Genomic DNA, 19,990 nt, shown 5'->3' on the forward strand with positions numbered 1-19,990 from the left:
AATTCCCAACATGATAAGAGTTAAGTCATGAAAGGAACCTGCTCGTAGTTAGATGTTCACATGACACCCATGGGAGCAAGCCAAAACGAAGGTAGGTTATCAGGATCGACGCAATACAAAAAAAATTATAAAAAAAAAAAAAAAAAAAAAAGACAACTCCACTGACCAGTTAAAGTGAAAACTTGGCTAAGGATCAAGAGTTGAAGTTAAGCTTGGTACACAACCGAAGTTGGATGTTCGCATGACACTCGTGGGAGCAAGCCAAAATGAAGGATGTAACCATGATCAACACTTTTTATAGTAAGACGCAAACCAAGCCACTACATAAAAGGTGCACTTCATTGTTTTCACAAGAATAGGAAAAACATTCTTTTCAAAACAAGAAAATAACTTTGAGGAGATGTTTGTCTTAAGTAAGAATAAAGTAGAGCATGCTGAAGAAATGTTCAAAGGATAGAAGGATTCAGTAATTTTGAGAAATTATGTAGAGGTGGAGCATTCGGAGTAGCCGATCAACGCAAAGTTAGGATAGAACTTGAGCTGAATTGCCTTAGTAGAGGATATGCTTAAGGAAAAGCATATATCTAAATTTGGGGGTGTGATAACTTGTAGAAATACAAGTTATTTATCCCATTTTATTTAGAATATGCGGCAAAAAGAAGGAAAAAGTTGCGTTGAACATAAAGAAATTGGCTTGGAAATGCAAAAGTTGTAAAATGTCAGAAACACACCCGCTAACCCCATTGCGATGGCAAAAAGGGATGTCCAAGTCTTTGTTTTGCAGGAAACAGGTCATCGCATGCGATGATCACTCGAGGAAAAAAAGAGCAATGCATTCACACTGTATGTGATGGTCGATCGAAAATGAAAAAAGCAATGCATTTGCAGCACATGCGATGATCGATCGTGGACAAAAAGGTCAACGCATTTGCACCGCATGCGGGATCGATCGTAGATAAAAAGAGCGACGCATTTGCGGGGATTTCTGAAATTGTACAGCTTTTCTGTTGTACGATCTGACAAATTAAATGTGGAGTAGAACGGACGTTTCCACCAAGCTGTGGCAGAAAAAGTAACTTTTCAAAGCGGGACCACTGACGAAGGAGGTGCCAAAGTCTATAAGTAGCTACATAAATTCCAAAGAGAGCAGGCTGGTCTGAAGAGACATAGAGAAAATCTGGGAAAAAGACGAGACAAGTCCTAAGGGGAAGTCTCGGGAGCCAGAAATTCATTCACAATCCTGAAAAGAAGCTCTGTGCAAAGATCATCTCTACCTAGGAAACTATCCTGAGAAGGAAGTTTTCCACCACACTCCTCCTACACGCCGGCAAGCAAATCTCTGATCGGGATCCGTGTCAAGACATTGACACGCTTTCCTTATTTGTTCTCACTTTCTATTCATCAACTGTTGTTCATTTCTAATCTTTCATTCATTGATCTATAACAAATGCTTATCTTTATCTTTTAATATCATTATCATATTCGTCTTCATCTTTATTCACCACCATACATTCATCGTCCATTTCTTTCACCATGTGTAACTAATCCTCCAGCGTAAGGGGGAAGGATTAAGCGAGTAAGTTAATCCTTGTTGAAGAAATCAGCTAAGTTTAGCTAACGCATGCTCAACGGCATCTTCACCTGTGAAAGCAGAAGTGGAGATGTTAATCCACCTCTCGAAAGAAGGTTGATAGAATGCGTTAACTAAAGCATGAAGTATTTCCGGAGATGGAAACAACCTTGCATTCGCAACGCTCATCCCTGATTCACTATAGAGAACGCGGCCGATCACTGAGAGGTGTAAGCCAAGTGAAAATGGAACCTTAGTTGCGTCCTCAACAGGATTGACATACTTGCAATGTCCTTTCCTCCAACCCATTCTCTTTCTAATACATTTGACAAGACTTGTCATCGCATTCCATCAGACATTTGCACATCTTCACAATTATTTATTTAGTTGTTTATTTATTTATTTGTCACCGCATTTTACTTTTCCAATACAATTCATTATTATTTTGTTTTCGGTCGTATATATCACAACAACATCGCATTTATCATCGCAATCCCCGTGTTTGACCTCAGATCACTCTGAAAAACTTGCAGTGTAATTATACTAGGTTCCAGTGCAAGAAAACTTATGACATGCACATACTACATGAATGCATACTATGAGCGCATCTCAGCAGCATTGCATACATATTTTAGAACGTAGTATCATATTTATTATCGAGAAGCGTGATTTAGCAATGCATATCATCACACATCATCCACTCATTCAGTCTTTGCGGCGGCATTGCATTACGTTCCGTCTACCGCAATTTCAAATTTCATCGAACAACTCACAATACTCATATAGTAAGCAATATCTGGTCCTGTCACTGTTAAATAGTTCAACTTTCCAACTAATCTTCTATATTTCTCAGGGTCTTTAAATAGTTCTCCTTCTCTAGCAAGTTGCAAATTCGGTATCATCGGAGTACTACATGGTTTGACTTCTAATTTTCTAGTCTCAAACAACAAATCAAGTACATATTTTCGTTGTGACCGGTAAATACCTTTCTTACTTCTCATTACTTCAATACCCAAGAAATACTTCAATTTTCCCAAATCTTTGGTATGAAGTTAACCCTGAAGAAAAGTTTTGAGAGAAGATATACCTAATATATCATTTCTAATGATGATGATATCGCCAACATACGCAACAAGCAAAGTAATACCATTATCAGATCATCGATAGAATACAGAATGATCAAAAGCACTTTTCTTCTTACCAAAACATTCGAGTGCTTGACTAAACTTACCAAACCATGCACGAGGACTTTGTTTCAATCCATACAAAGATTTTCGAAGACAGCACACCTTATCACTCTTCCCCTTAGTAACAAACCCAAGTGGTTACTCCATGTAAACTTCCTCCTGAAAATCATCATGTAGAAAAGCATTCTTAATGTCGAGTTGATACAAAGGCCAATTATGAGTAGCAGCCATGGACAGAAATAGTCGAATGGAAGTTAACAGAAGAAAATGTATCAGAATAATCAATCCCATAGATTTGGGCATAACCTTTGGCAACAAGACGAGCTTTCAAGCGAGTCATTGTTCTGTCAGGATTGGCTTTTATAGAAAACACCCATTTACATCCAATAGCCTGCTTTCCTACCGAACGCGAGACTAAATCCCAAGTACCATTCTCATCTAATGCAGTCATCTCCTCAATCATTGCACTACGCCACCTAGAATGAGATAAAGCTTCATGAACCGAGTGAGAAATACAGATGGAATCAAGAGATGTAATAAAGGAATAAGTGGGTGAAGACAACCAGTTATACGAGACAAACGAAGAAATAGGGTAAGTACAAGTGTGTTTACCTTTTCAAAAGGCAATGGGTGGATCATCACTCGATTCCATATCAGATGTCGAAGAAGCCATCGGTGTAGGACTGTGTCTGAAGGTGGCTGTGGAGGACGTCTGGAGTAAACTCGAATGACTGATGGGTGAGAAAGAAGAGACACGGAAGAAGGTTGAGTAGAAGAGTATGTGGAAGAGGTAATCTCATAGATAAACAAATCATACTTCTCTCCTTTACATGTCTGGACAGTGAGGGGCTAAAAGGTATATCTTCTAAAAAATGTAACATCGAGAGAGACAAGATATCTATTAAGAGTAGGAAAATACAACAATAACCCTTTTGAACATATGCCTAAGAAAATGCATTTCAAAGATTTTGGATCTAATTTGGTATGATGTAAACGAATATCCCAAGCAAAACAAACACAGTTAAAGATCTTAGGGCAATAGGAAACAAAAATTTCGTAGGAAAAAGAGTATGATGAGGAATCTCCCCTTTGAGCACAGAGGAAGGCATTCTATTAATCAGGAAGCAAGTACATCAGCCCAAAATTGCTTTGGAACATGCATTTGAAAGGATAAGGCGTAGGTTGTTTCAAGGAGTTGTCGGTTCTTTCTTTCAGCAACTCCATTTTGAGATGGAGTGTCTGCGCAAGAGAATTGATGAATGATGTCATGATCACATAAGTAAGATCCAAGAACATGAGAGAAATATTCACCAGCATTATTTGTGTGCAAGGTTTTGGTAGAGACATTAAATTGATTTCGAATTTTAGCATGAAAAGCACAAAAATGAGACACTAACTCAGAAGGATTTTTCATTAAATATAACCAAGTCACACGGGAATAATTGTCAACAAAGGTAACGAAGTAACGAAAAACTGTTTGCGATACGACTGGACAAGGACCCCAAATATAATAATGAACTGACTCAAACGGAGCATTGGCTTATTTATGAACTCTAGGACTAGAACTAATACGATGAAATTTAGCAAACAGACATGAAACACAATTCAAAGACGATAAAGAACGAAATTCAGGATAAATTTTCTTCAACATGGACATAGAAGGATGACCCAGATGACAGTGAACTGCAAACAGGGATGTAACGCTAGAGCATGCTACAACTTTTGGTATCAGGTGGTCAAAAATGTAAACACAGTAAAAAATGTAAAGGCCCCCTCAACTCATGTCCTCTACCAATAATCTTCTTCTTCATACGATCCTAAAACAAACAATAAATAGGAAAAAACAAGACACGACAATTAAGGTCGTGAGTAAACTGGCTAATAGATATTAAATTAAAAGACAACTGAGGCAAATGTAATACAGAAGACAAAGAAAGAGATGGCATGATAGGAATGGTATCGGATCCAAAAACAAAGAATGTGGATCCATCTGCCAAAGTGACAAATGGAGATGGGGCAAGGGACAAAGGTGTAGAAAATAAGTTAGAATTACCTGTCATATGTGCAGTGGCACCTGAGTCTATGACCCACTTGGTAGATGATGTAAGAAGGTATTTTGAATTACTTGTCTCAGCAATAGTGGTAGTAGGGTTCGATGAAGAAGATACCTGCAAGGATTCCTAAAATACTTGAAATTTAGCAAAATCATCAGCGAAGATGGTAATAGACTTTTCGGCCATATCACTGGTGGAAGTTATCTAAGCAAGTTGAGATCGTTGAACCTTGTATAACAATTTTCGACAATCGCGTTTCAGATGTCCTGACTTACGATAATAGTGACAAACAATCACTTGAGAATCTGGTTTTCGATTATCATAACTAGGCTTCTGAAATTTTTTTTTCATCCCTGGAGTAACCAGAGAACTATTATTCTTGCTTATAAGAGCACTACTAGGATGAAAAACAAACGAACCAGATTGAGAGCTCTCAATACGAAGAACACAATTGAAAGCCTCCTCTAACAACGAAATCTCATAATCAGAAAAAATATGTGTTTTAGCCATTCCAAATTCAGGTAAAAGTTCATTTAGAAATATCATAACGACCATCTTTTCTCGTTGGGCTTGTTGAACTTTGACATCTGGGCTAAAAGGTAACAAGAAGCCAAGTTCGACAACTATCTTTTTAAGCCTCATAAAGTAGCTTGTAACAAATTCTGCTTTTTGTTCGACTCGAAAGAATTGCATAAAAATTTCAAACATTTGATGGACATGTTCTTTTCCCGAGTACAAAATTCTAAGAACTCTAAGAGTTCCTTAACAGAATTACAATGATCTACCAAACTAACAACCTTACTCTCAATGGAATTCTTAATCTGAAGATAAAGTCGAGTGTCAACATGAAGCCAAGCCTTTTTCTTATCATCTTGTGGTGAAGTCTCAGCCACATGATTATCCATATCAGTACTAAGTAAATAAAACTGAATAGTACAACACCAATCATAGTAATTAGCTCCATTTAACTTATGTTATGTTATCTTTGATGCTAAGGGAATTGCATTGGATACAACCATATGCTTCATCTAATCCATGAAGAACCAACACACGATCCCACAGGAAAAATTAAACAAATCAGAATCAAAAGCAAGGTAAAACAAAGAGCAAAATAGCCTCAAATGAGAGCAAAACGGTCACAAACCCTAGGAACAAAAGGGTATTTTCCAAACAACCTCACACTTAAGTAAATGTTGGTAGAACTACAGGCACAGATGGACTGAAAAAGCTAACCCGAGACGAACCCAACCGACGGAAGCGAAGAAGGCATTCTCACACGCTCTCATGTACTGGCGTGTAGCGACGGAGCAACTCTAAAATGGCGGTGTGTGTGACTCACGTGCAGCTGTTTTCGATGAACGATGATGGCAGATCGAGGCGGACGGCGGTGGTGCTCCTCCTAAGGTTGGCGGTGTCATCAAACAACCACTCAAAGTGATGACCCAAATTCAAACCCTAACTCACAAAGCCATCAAAAAATATTCTAAACCCTAAACAAAGAATGGCTCTGATACCATGTACTCTATACTTTTGGAGAATGAATTTCTTATCATTTAATTAGATAAAAGGTACATATATATAAGAGAATGAGAAATCCTAATCTAGGATATATAAAATTACAATAAAGGACAACTGTACATATTAATTGAAATATATCTTATAACACAGTCTACCTAAATATGTACAACTGCCTAGGTATTAGTTTGATCTTAATATTCGAGACTATTTTCGCCAGTTGAGAACAAGTTAAATTTGTCAAAAAGTAGTAAGAAGAAAGAATCTTAGGTACCAATGTCATTTATCACATAGACCATAAACCAGAAATTGAACTAAACAATTAATTAGGAAAAAAACAAGAAAACAGAAGTATTATATTTGAAATCTGCCTTAAATCTTAGGGTAAAACTCGCCCGAGATCTGTACTAATTATGAAGAACTCAAACCATTTACACCAACGTGCCACGAGATTAAGGTTTTGGTCCCATATTTATAAGATTTCAGGGACAATCTCGGGCCACATTTACCCCAAGATCATATACAAAATGCCCAAAACTCAATAGTCCATCCAATCTTGGAACACATTCAATAGATCTTGGGTCCACTTCATCCATTCACTCAAGATAGGATGAAGTATCTAGAAAAGCATCCACTATAGACAAGATACACAAAAAAAAGGTCCAAATATTGAACGAAAGAAAAATACAACTCAGATTTCTCATATATCTCGGATAAACTCTAAAACCCTAACCAAATTCTACCTTAAGATAAAACCATAGACTAAACGAAGGAGATAGCGGACTACCTCTACAATAACAAATCTTAAGGATGCAAATAACCGTGGAGACAAGGAAAATTTCAAAGCAAATGCAGGGAAATCTCCGGTAAAGTGAGGAGCTGGAATGATTTTCGTTTATATGAAGGGTTTTTTCAAGGAGGGGTATTTTTGTCCTTTCAACAAGCTGGATAATTTGAATTCTTAACGTTTCAAATTCAATCTTAGAGTCAATCTCACCCAAGAAGGCCTGAAATCTCCAAAAAGCATGCTATTTTTGCAAGGTGAAAACTAGAAACGACTATTTTAGACAAGTTCCCAAAAATTTTGTGTGAGAGGCTTTGCAGCAACGAGAAGAATCAGAAGTTGAATGAATCATGGCGGATAAGCGATGTATCTCTTTGATTCTACTTTTTGCTCTGATTTATCATTCCCGAATTTAACTCAAAAGCAAGACAAAATGGTGGGCTCAAAGATGCATTCATGGATTGGAAGATAAATAACATTCATTTCATTATGGAGGCAAAGAACATTCTGTTCATCAAGAACAAACACAAAACCAGTTTCAGTTGGTTTCCTTCTGTAAAGCAAAAGAGAAAAGGTATGGAACTTTTTTTAAATTGCTGTTTGCTTGATTACCAAGAAAACGAACACAGTAGCCGAGAAATTGAGCAAAGTAGCAGTTTCTTACTTGATTCCATATGCAAGGAATTTAGGGAGATTAGATAACGATGCATTTTGAAGACGAAAAAACTGATCACGAGAATCAATCTGACAAATTGAACTCTGACAATGGCCGGACTTCTCGATAGTGTGGCCGGAAATCTGCTCGGAAGGATAACTGAAGCCGCCGGCCGACTAGAGTTTCGTGATATCCGAAGCGAACTAAGAAACCTCGAAATGACAGTGTCGGATCTCAAGGCCGGAATCAGAGACGCGGAGGAGAAGCAGGATATCCATGATGAACTCAATGATCTGCTTAAACAACTCAAAGATACGTTTTCAATGGCCGACAGTCTAATTGAGGAATTGGAATGCGAATATTTGAAGTGGAGAGTGCAGAACCGAAAGAACGGCGTTAAGGGATGCCAGTTCTCTTCTTGTTTCTCGTCCAATGTCTTCGTTTCTCCAACTAAAACCGCCGATGACATCAACCAAATGACAAAGAAGTTAGATATGATTGAGGAAGCCATGTCTAAATTCTCTCTGGTTAAAGATGAAAATGAATATATCAAACGTTTGAAGGGTGAAATGACTCTGCGGACCTCTATTACTGGTTCGCAAGCTTTCGCTAGGCTTCTGCGCTTGAGAAAAGAGGCGATTCTCTCTGATAATGTGGACTCCATTATTGGTAGAGGTAAAGCAAAACAGAGTATCATTGATGAACTTGTGAAGGATGAAGATGATAAAAGAAAATGTCCGCATATTCTTTCAATCCATGGAGAAGGAGGGATGGGAAAGACGGCTCTGGCCAAGTTAGTCTACAATGCACACCAAGTGTTTGATCATTTTGACAAGAGAATATGGGTATGTGTTTCTGAAGATTTTGATGTTGAGAGAATCAGAAGGGAGGTCCTCAGTTCTGCAACTGGAGAAAATGTTACTGATGCCTTAACCGACCCTCATTTACTAATCCGGCTCCAACGGAAATTTGTTGACAAAAGATTCTTGCTTGTTTTGGATGATTTTGGGGTTTTGGATGCTGAAAGAGTATTAGAACTGGAAAAAATCGTGAAGATGGGCGCTCCTGGCAGCAAGATCATGATAACCACTCGTAGCCAGAAAACTCTAAATGATGCTACAACATACAAGATTGAAAAACTCGACGAGGAGAAATCCATGGATTTATTTAAACATACATGTGAAAGCAAAAAGCTTACTGAAAAGGTGGAGGAATACAAAGAACTTGTGCCAAAATGTGGAGGAGCTCCTTTGGCAATCAAATGTTTGGCGGGACTGCTTTCTTCGAAAGCGGGTGATGGTGTTGAGTGGCTGAATGTCAAGAACTCGAGTGAGAAATGGAAATCAGAAGAGGTGAACGAGGGCAGTTGTGTTTTACGTGCACTGAGACTGAGTTATGATCTAATGCCATCTTATCTGAAACCATGTTTTCTTTGCTTTTCATTGTTGCCAAAAGATAATGTCTTCTACTCATTTGAGCTAATTCAGTTATGGATGGCGCAAGGAATCCTTCATTCAGATAGCAAGGATCCTGAGGCTGTTGGGGAGCAATACTTCAACGAACTGTGGCTTCGTGGTTTACTTGAAGATGTTGAGGAGCACACTCTTGGATATTGGTTCAAAATTCATAACCTTGTCCATGATCTTGCAGTCGAACAGGCCAAGGAACAAAAGAACCTCGAAAATTTGCATCAGCTTTCATTTGTTGGTTGCAACAACAAGGATTTGCGGCCGTCACCAAGCTATGATATTCGCTATCTTTCCATTCCAGTCGGAGGTGTGGAGCCAGAGATCAATGGAGTCCCTCTTTTCAAATGCATCACCAAGTTCAGGCAGCTAAGGTTTTTGTACTTGTGCAACACTTCTCTGGAAGAAATTCCAACCTCCATTAACATGCTGAGACATTTAAGGTATTTAGATTTACGAGGGAATCAACGACTCAAGAGGTTACCAGAATCAATCTGCAAGCTACAAAGCCTGCAGACCTTGATTCTTGCATTCTGCTCAGAGCTTAAAGAGCTTCCCAAAAACATAAAGAACATGATCAGCCTAAGATTCTTATGGATACAAACAAAGCAAGCCAACTTGGGAAAAGACGGCATAGGAAGCTTAACATCGCTTCGTTTTCTCGCCATCGGAGGGAGCGAAAACTTAACTCACTTGTTTGAAGACATCTACAAACTCAACGCCCTTCAAACACTGATCATTTACGATTGCAAATCACTGCTAACACTGCCAAAAGGCTTGGAAAGCTTGAGTTCTTTATGTAATATGGCAATATGGGGGTGTGAACGGCTGAGATTGACATTCTCATTAGAATCGCTTTGTCCTAGGAAACTGATACTCAGAGGACTTACAGCAGTGGGGACATTACCGAAGTGGATGCACCATTTAGATGAAAATTTAGAAGTGCTTGAAATTGGAGAGTTTCCCATGCTAAGAGAATTACCTATCTGGTATGGCAATTATTGGAAACTTCGAATTCTTGGAATCTCCAACTGCCCTAGGTTGGAGCCTAGTATGCATACAAATTTTGGTTCTTATTGTGATCGATTGGAGGAGTTGAGGATCACATTTTGTGGGTCTTTGAGCACACAAAGCATGGAGGAAAGCAATCATGTAGATCTGCGTATCTCTCACATCCCTACCATTTATGTGGACTCCAAAAAGATTAAGCCACGAGTAGCATCAACTGAGAAACATGAGGCAGCAGGTGGAGCTGGAAAAATTGAAGAAGCTGAGCATGGAGTGCATAAAGATGACCATGAGAGTGAATCAAAACATGATAATATTAACATTCATGGATCAATTGGAGTCCGACAAGATAACAGAGCTCCCTTGGATGTTCTTACTGGGGCCAAAGAAATTGGACGAGGAGAACTTGACCGAGCTACGAACGATAATCATCTTGAAGCTGACAATGAAAGTAATGTTGGGACTGGACAACCTTCAAAAGCAGAACATGATGAACAAATTGTTGATGCAAAACAGGATGATGCCAATGACAATAAAAGTGATGTTGGTGTTGGACAAACTATGGGATTAAAACTTGATGGAATCACTGATGAGAGTCATGTTGGGGCTAAACAAACTACAAAAGCAAAAAAAGATGGAGCTACTGGTGAGAGTCATGTTGATTTTGTACAAATTGGAGGAGCAAAACATAATAATATTGACATTCATGGACTAAGAGCTGCCAAGGAAAGTCATGCTGGGGCCAGACAAACTGGACGAGGAAAACATGACCGAGCTACGAACGATAATCATCATCAAGCTGACAACGAAAGTCATGTTGGGACTGGACAACCTTTAAAACCAGATCATGATGAACAAACTGTTGGAACAAAACAGGATGATGCTAATGACAAAAATAGTTATGTTGGTGTTGGACAAACTATGGGATTAAAAGTAGATGGAATCACTGATGAGAGTCATGTTGGGGCTAAACAAACTATAGAAGCAAAAAAGGATGGAGCTGCTGATGATAATCAAGTTGGTATTGGGCAAATTGGAGCAGAATATGTTGGAGAAGCTAACAAAAAGCATGTTGAAGTTGGAAAAATTGGAGCAAAACTTGGTGGAGCAAATGAAAATGGCCATGATAAGGTCTGTTTGGGTGATGATGACCATGCTGGAGCTGACCAAGGTATGATCATTACATATGAGGGTTTCTGAGGATGATCTTATTCCCATGTAATTTGTGTATATGACATTTATTTGGCTATTGCTTTCTTTACTCAAAAACTCATTTTAATTGCTAAATTTATGTATTTTAATGACATCGTTGTGGTATTTTCTTAATACATGATATCAGGATTTGAACCTCTGACCTTAAAAGAGGTAGTATATGTTAAATTACTATTGAGCTATATTCACTTTGACGACACCTAATGGTATGTATTGATAACATATTCCTTTATTGATTAGAAATAAAATCACGTTTACCCCGCGTTGATTACATTGTTGTTTACCTGTGAGCCCTAGTTGATTACGTTGTTATTTACCTATGTTCTATAATCGTAATGAACTGTGGGGTCCGCTTTCAAATCTATAATCAAAACATGTGATCTGATTGAGGAACGAAAGGTACTCTATCCAATTGTGTTTGAAATTACATGGGACCCACTATATTTAGCGTTATCGTGACCATTATCAATATTATTACTGTAACAATATGAGAATTACGAATCCGTCACATTTACCGTTTACATTTACCATTATCGTTTGGGCCAAACGATAATTGTAATAGTAACAATAAAGGTGACGGATTCGTAATTTCAAATAAACGTGATAAAAAATAATCAAATTACGTTTGTGATGTATGTTCATTGCGATTGATCCATCAATAGAATCTCATTATGATTTCATCATTTTTTATTATGAATCGTAAACGTAACTAATATGTAAAGAGACACTTTGTAAAGGGATTTCAATAGTTTCTCTTTTCATCATTCGGGTAACATTTGACCAACAACGACATAGAGAAAAGGCTTTTTCAATAGGACTACGTTCATGGGCATGGACACATTTATCAAGCCCACACCCTTGAGTTTAAATTCTCCCTTACCTTACAATACAGAAGCCTAATAGAAACAAACACAACTGCAAAATCTTCTTAACGGTTTCTACTGGAAATCCTCATTCACATGTAAAATTTTATAAGTAGTCATGCATCTTAGTCTAGGTCCATGCATTAGGTTGAGAATGCGATCAAAATTCCACATTGATTAAATAAGGGAATGATCATAGATTTATAAGGGGAAAAACTTATTTCCAATCGTATGAGGCTTTTTGAGTGAAACCAAAAGCGAAACTATGATGATTATGTCCAAAGTGAACTATAATCATACCACCGTTAAGTTAAGCACAGGATATATAAAACTTTGTTTAATTTTAATATAAAAATAAGTCTTGAAGCAAACAAAGAATAAAATACAATCAACCACTACATAAATCTAAATAACAAATGTATGTCAATCCTTGTTCCCATCTCATTTCACAGCGGTCTCGAGCCTTGAATAGAATGTCTCACTATCCTTCTAACCTGACCAGAAATTGAAGAACTTTTTCCTCTAAATGGCCTCCCAAAATTAGGCTGAAAAATAGGCTTAAGTAAGAAAACCCACCCCTTTTAAAGTAGTGTTGAGACGCTAAGGTCAATATCTCAATGCTAAGAATGTAATTCCACCAAATTGAACGTGCATGTGTTTTCTTTAATGGAGCTTGTTCTTTTGTAGCGTATACACATTATAGACAACATCTAGATGATATGGCCTTGGCCTTTGTGGCTTGGCTGCATAAAATTAATTGTGGTGTCTCAACGTTCTGAATGGCATTTCGATACTGTCCTCTGAAGATGTCTTGCTCCAAATATCTCTTTTTACTCCAATTACTGTGAATTGTTTGAATTGGAACAGTTGCAAATATAGACATTAGACTCAAAGTATTAGCAGATATAACATAATATAAAAAAATTACAAATATGGCCAAATTTAAATAGTATATCAGTGATTGACCATATTATTGGTAGAAGTCTATCAGTAATAGACCATATCACTTGGAAGAGTCTATCAACGATAGAAGTCTATCGCTGATAGACTTGAGAATCTATCAACGGTAGAAGACTATCGCTGATAGATTTGTCTATATTTGCAATTTTTTTAAAATGATGTTATACACTTGGTTATTATTCCTAAAAATGCTACCAATTGCAATTACCCTATAATATATTCAAAATACACACTGATTGTAAACTAAACCAATTTTACTCTTGAACTAAATCAATCATGCTTCATTGTAAACTAGGCCACTAATTAACTTGATTTTGAACTCTTGAACAAAATATTGAGTAAATAATAAATATTTAGTTTCTAACTATTGATTTGTATGCTTAAAGTCATAGTTTACTACTTAAATAAGTTTGTTATAGATCTCACTAAAAAATTCACAATATTTTTTAAATTTTCATGATATTCGCGATTTTTCTCAAAATATCCATCGATATATCCGTAGATCTGAGTTACCAATATTTACATCAATAACGATATTCTCGTCCTTGCTCTATATGAGCTAACTTAAATTCTACTCTCAAATTCTCTAGCTTTCATATTATTTCACTCTCTAACTTAAACATCAAAGTACGTGTGATAAACACCACATCGATGAGCATGTTTTCACATTATTTCATTCTCTGACTTTAAACATCAGAGTGTGTGTGACCAGTAGTGGATCCAAAACTTCATGGTAGAGGGCACAATTTCATATAAGCTTAGAAGTTTAGTCCATGCGCTTCTAAATTTGTTTCAATATATAGTCCTTAAACTTTAAAATGTGTATAATAGGTCCCTAATTTTTTTAATTTTTTTTAAATATAGAAAAATTAACCAAAATATTTATAAGTATACCAAAATTTTACTGTCTATCTGCGACAGACAGCGATAGACTACTATCTATGTCTATCATGACACAAATAGACATAGATTACTCTATCGTTGTCTATCACGGATAGACTGTGATATTTGCATTATTTGTAAATATTTTTAGTAGTTTTTTCATTTAAAATAATTTTCCAATTTTTATTGTGTGTTTGATAGATTCTTATGGTTTGAAGTTTATATCCAATATATCTCTTACATGTATATTCGGAAATATTAAAATTTAATTGTTATATCGTCACATATAGAATTTAACTTTGTGTCTAATGGGTCATATTGTATCTTCTTAAGAAACAAAAAGAAAAAAAAAAAAAAAGGAAAAAGCAAAATCAACGTATATTATATACTAAATTAAATTTCAAGACTCAATTAGTTATAAAATTAACTTTTTTTGTCCAATAAAACAATTACTTTTAAAATTTTTGGATATGTCAATACGAAATTGAAACACTACAACAATTATCAAATATGATAGTTTTGTAAAAACGCTATCATAGAATTTTTATAGCGTTTTTCGAAATGTTGTTGTAAACGATGTTATTGAAAGTCAGCCTTCTTTCAACGCTATAAAATATGTTATTAAAAATCCATTTTCAATAGCATGATTTCAATGTTATGGAACTTTTCATGATATTAGTGAAAACGCTATGGTTACTTTTTAGTAGCAAGTATAGCAATGAAGAAATATTATAAAAAACATATCATGGCGTTTTTAGGCATGTTGTCGTAGTCGATGTTATTAAAAGTCTTAGCGTTTTTTCAATGCTATAAAATAAGTTATAAAAATTTCTTTTTTTATTACATAAATTTAATATTATGAATTTTTTTTATATAACATTACAAAAATGCTATGAATGACATCTAATAACCATTTTTATAGTAAGAAAAAATGCTATAAAACATATAATATATTTGATCTCATTGTTGTATCTACTGTTATATATAATAAACAACTTTTACTGGCAACATTTTTTTTGTTGGCATATATACTACTATGAAAGTCAAATATAGTTTGTATAGCATTTTGAAAAATAAATTGTCTCAAATATTTGTAAAATCAACGTCAATTATATATACTTTGAATGCAAGTACATTTACATCAAAATAAGAGTATTAACATATATACATCACTTATAATGTAGCTCTTTAACTACTACAACACTCCAAAATTACATTACTGTAAATTAAAAAAAAAAAAAAAAAAAAAAAAAAAAAAAAGTAACCTCTCTACTTCCTTTGAGTTACACCATATAGTATTCACGTCATGTAGTCTGACTAGTCGTCTTTTAATCGATTTCTACCAAAGGAATGTATACTTTCCCTCAAATTCATTAATCAAATGTGTTTGCATAAAAATAAATAAAGTCAATCGATGGTTTGATAGGACTTATGACAAAATCCTTCCAATAGCTCATAACATATAATAAAATGAACAATACTCACCTATCCAAATTATTTGACAATATAATCATAGCATTCAACTACACTAATGGTGCCTAAGTACCTTTCAAGACCAAAAAAAATAAAGCCTATATACTACAACAAATAGCATAACACCAGTGGATGGAAAAATTTTGTATCCAAACCTAAAGAGAAGTATCTACATAAAAGACATGTTTCTAAGAAGAGTCACTAACAAAACTTTCAAACAACGACATGAACCAAAAAAAAAAAAAAAAAAAAAAAAAACTACCATTTACCATGTAATCTTATCATGAGAATTTGTTGGAAAAAGTAGGACCCTCAGAACGATGAACTGCAAAACCTACAAAACAGAAACTCGTTATAGGCTGAGTCGCGGAGCTCGCTCTCTTTAAGACGTTTCGCGACCCTGTCCAAGTGTGTAAGCAGATCCAAAAATTACCACGTCGTCCCCAAGATAAAACAGCCAAATGAAAACTGATCGAAAATGTATCGTTACTGATCGGAACGTACACCCTTTTTAAACTCACTGCTCGGAAAGCTAAGATGGAGAAAGAGAGGAAAATGAAGTGGGTATTTAGAAAATGAATTTTGTGTCTGACGAACTGCTGAAGGTCTTGCCTTTTATAGACCTTTAGCATCGAAACAGACCGTTTTAAAATTAATCAACGGACCGTTTTAAAAATAATCAATGGGCCGTTTTAAATATAAATTTGCACCCAACAAAATTAGTACAATTCTTACAACTAATTGTTTTCCAAGTATACAAATTACCAATCAATGAACAATTCCCATTTCAAACCCTCTAACCACAACAACAATAGATGGTTGATGGAAAAAAAAAAAAAAGAAAAACAGAAAAGAAAACCATACGCAAGGAAGAAAGATTGAAATGGAAATACAAAATCTTCTATCTAATTGACAAAAATGAAATCTGTGAACCAAACAAATAATGATGATTAGATCACTTACTGGCATAAATCTTCTCTCTAGTGGACAAAAATGAAAGCCACAAATTTTATCTAAACCAGAATGATATTTCACTGCATATGTATGTACAAATTGAAAGATTTAAATCCATCAAACCTATCAAAAAATGCAAGAAACTGTGTGGCTAAACTTTCCAGCAACCAACTTTGAGAGTACTTGTTTCTTTTATTGCAACTCAATAACCTTTCAATTCCATGTTTATTACACATCACTTCAAAACTCAAACTCAAACCGATCCACCCCTTCAATAAAATCCAAAAAACTCCAAACAAAAAACATGTTCAAGTCCAAAAGCTACACAACTGCACTCAGACTCATGATGTAAAATCCAAAAGTTTCACAACTACAGAATCCAAAAAAACATGTTTACTATTTAATTTTACATTTTTAAATACAATTTTCATATCATCAAAATTAGCTTTGAATGATTAAAAGCATGTTAAGAGCAATTCTCAAGTGATTGTAAGTATTTTAGAATCTCTCTTAAACATGTCATTACTAAAGCTCAATGAAAGAACAAAAGAATTGTTGTAAATTAAAGATCATATGGGTGCAAACATCAATGTGAAAGAAAATGAATGTAGCACTTGGAAGCAACAATGACAATGAGCAGGACTTTACCCTTGTAGTGAACATCTTTCTTAGTTGCAGGGTCCGGGGTGAGGTACATATGGCCGGTCCTTCAGGCGTCTCGGTGATTCAAACAAAGAAAAGACGAATTTCAATCACATCCCCTATCACAACAAGCCAATCCGAGGAAATAGAATCGAATAATCTACCTGATTTTTACCTTCTTGTTGATTCCGCCCGACAATCAAGTTGCACTTCCTTCTAACAAGTGGCTAAGAGTTAGCAAGCAACCTTGACCTCTTGACAGGAGGTTTGCAGCCCCATTCCTTTTCGGCCCGGCCGCGGTACTGCACCCGAACTCGAACCTACAATCAGATCCGAAACATCAAAAAAGGTTGCGAATTCCTCCCAAGATCAACAACAATAAAGAATTTCTAATGAATAAAGCACAAAGGCCAAGAAGCTGGACTAGATTTACCAACAAATTTAAACAAATGAAAGTGACGTTCAACATCCAATTCAAAGAATATGTTGTTTAAGAGCACCCACCGAAAATGGAGTTGAAAAAATAAGTAATATCAACAGATTTACATATTACCCAAGATTGTTCAAGATCTAGAAAGTAGAAATAACCATCTACATTAATGGAAGCTTGAAGTGAAAAACTCGAAGTGAAGAGCACAACTGTACACAGAAAATCCAATTTATGAATTAAAATATCTTAAAAAATAGTTGCTAGGCATATTCCGAAAAATTTAGCATGGAAGCCAACTTTGACACTGTTTTATCATCACAAAACAACACTACCGATGCAGTCACTAACATTTCCAACAACCTGTAGTTAAAAATCATGCATCTCCACCTGAGTTGTAACAGATAAAATTAGGTTGAATGTTAAGTCGGAAATCAGCACACACCATAACATCATCACACGAGTTACAATAAATCAAGTGTCAACTAACTACTGCTCAATCACATCAAATTAGTCTTGAAATCACAAGGCAAGAATCACACTTTTGAATCAAACATTCCATTTGTTGAGAATATCTCTTCCCCTCCTTGTTCTAAATAGGTCTCTTACGTTTTATAGATAGAATTTTTTATACCACCTATCTCATTACTGTTGGGTTAATTTTTTAAACCAAGAACGAATTATTGAACTAAAATTCAATCTCAAACGTTGTTTTCCTTGGCTTCTTCAGATAATAAACAAAATAGCTACACAATGTAAAGGTGGGTTAGATAGGAGATTGTAAGGGTTGTTGTTTCTCTTACTCACAATCAAAGAAAAAATGTCAATTATTTCATAATGGTTTCACATTGGAATCCTAATACAAATTTTTGGCTAGCACCTACAAAACTCAATCCAACATCGTTAGTACAAATTTTTATAAAATATAACCTATATGATATATTAATAAAATCAAAGTTGTAACATAATCAAGCACGACTAATAATTACCAAAAAATTTGAAAATATGCTTAAAAAAATAATGTAGGTACAGTGATGAAGTGCAAAACAACCAAAAATACAACTCAAAAGTTTGTTAATACTAATTATTTCCTTTCTATCTCAGTCTCAAGTAACATTTGCACCAAAATTGTGAAGTAAAGAAAAAGGTGAAAATGCATAGATTAAACACATAATAAAAATTAATGAGTTGCACCTCTCCCTTCATAATCTTCTTCCACCACAAGTTTCAAATACGCATCCTACATATCAAGTGGGAAAAAAAAAAAACAAAACAAAGGTGGAGTACGATTTTGTAAAAATAAAAAATCTAGAAAATCCTTACCTTAAAGAATTACTTGTGTAATAAATTGCAATACATGATCTTTAAAGAATTACTTGAGTAGTAAATTGAAATACCTCAAACTTTGAGCATTGTTACATTAACACTATATACACACCCATATAATATTTTGCTTTCAATAGCCACAAATCTTTTCAAATGCTTATCCTCATTGGTGATGCAAATTCATGAACGCCACAATTGAGGGATGTTTCTTTCATAAGCCTTACCTACAAAAGTGGTGTGTAGGATGTTCAAAAAATCCGATGATCCGAAAAAATCGATCAACCCAACCCAATCCGTACAGTTTAGATTAGGTTATCAACTCATTTGGATTAGATTGGGTTCAAATAAATGAAAATTTTATGGGTTGGGTTGGTTCATGGGTTCATCTAATATCATCCAAACCAACTCGAACCAACGCAAATTTATTATTAAATTTAAATTATATTTTTTATTACTTATAACACAATTATTTATACATATATTTATTTTAATTTTATTTAATTCTAATATTTTTTTAATAATTTATTGGTCAACAACTCTTAAAATAGTTTCTTTGTACTTTAGAAAGAAATTTTTTACTATATAAATTGAAATCGAGTTGTTAATCATAATTTAATATATGAAAATAATTCAATTATATTTTTACATATTTACATTTTGCTTCTTTTTAAAACAAAATTTTAAATAAATGTCTCGATTAATCCAAACCAACTCAACTCAAATATTTCATGGTTGAGTTGGGTTGGATTCATTTTGTAATAAGGATTATTTGAGTTGAAAAAATTTACAACCCGAACAATTGGGATGGATTGAAAGACTTTTTACATCCAACCCAACCTAGATAATTGTCCTTACTGAGAATACTAACAAAAATAAGTGGGTTTTCCATATACATCACCTTGCCAAAAGAAACTTTTGATATTCAACTAAAAAAATTTGAGATGAAGTTGGGAGATTCAGCTAAAAGAATTTTTTCTATGGTATTCAAACATTTTCTATGCAAAATTCACCT

The 19,990-nt window shown here is 35.1% G+C and overlaps 1 protein-coding gene and 1 long non-coding RNA gene across 2 annotated transcripts; one reads left to right on the plus strand and one right to left on the minus strand.

Annotated features, from left to right (window-relative positions):
• Positions 1 to 7,343: 7,343 nt before the first annotated feature.
• LOC120092046 (putative disease resistance protein RXW24L) lies at positions 7,344 to 11,610 on the plus strand. The gene has a single exon (XM_090306584.1). It carries the CDS (start codon positions 7,876 to 7,878, stop codon positions 11,437 to 11,439), a length of 3,564 nt encoding a protein of 1,187 aa, XP_090162710.1. The 5' UTR covers positions 7,344 to 7,875; the 3' UTR covers positions 11,440 to 11,610.
• Positions 11,611 to 15,628: 4,018 nt separating this feature from the next.
• On the minus strand, positions 15,629 to 19,052 carry LOC150032974 (uncharacterized). Its single transcript, XR_016524674.1, has 3 exons — positions 18,847 to 19,052; positions 17,232 to 17,545; positions 15,629 to 16,029 (listed from the first exon to the last, which is right to left on the minus strand). It is a non-coding gene; the product is annotated as an uncharacterized LOC150032974 (long non-coding RNA).
• Between the last annotated feature and the right edge of the window lie 938 nt (positions 19,053 to 19,990).

Source organism: Benincasa hispida, chromosome 11, assembly GCF_027475165.1.
Source record: "Benincasa hispida cultivar pf3 chromosome 11, pf3_genome.v1.1, whole genome shotgun sequence".
In the NCBI taxonomy this organism is placed as follows: Eukaryota; Viridiplantae; Streptophyta; class Magnoliopsida; order Cucurbitales; family Cucurbitaceae; genus Benincasa; species Benincasa hispida.

Excerpts from the sequence above, each read along its gene's own strand:
- LOC120092046 (XM_090306584.1), top strand. The coding sequence starts at position 7,876 with ATGGCCGGACTTCTCGATAGTGTGGCCGGAAATCTGCTCGGAAGGATA.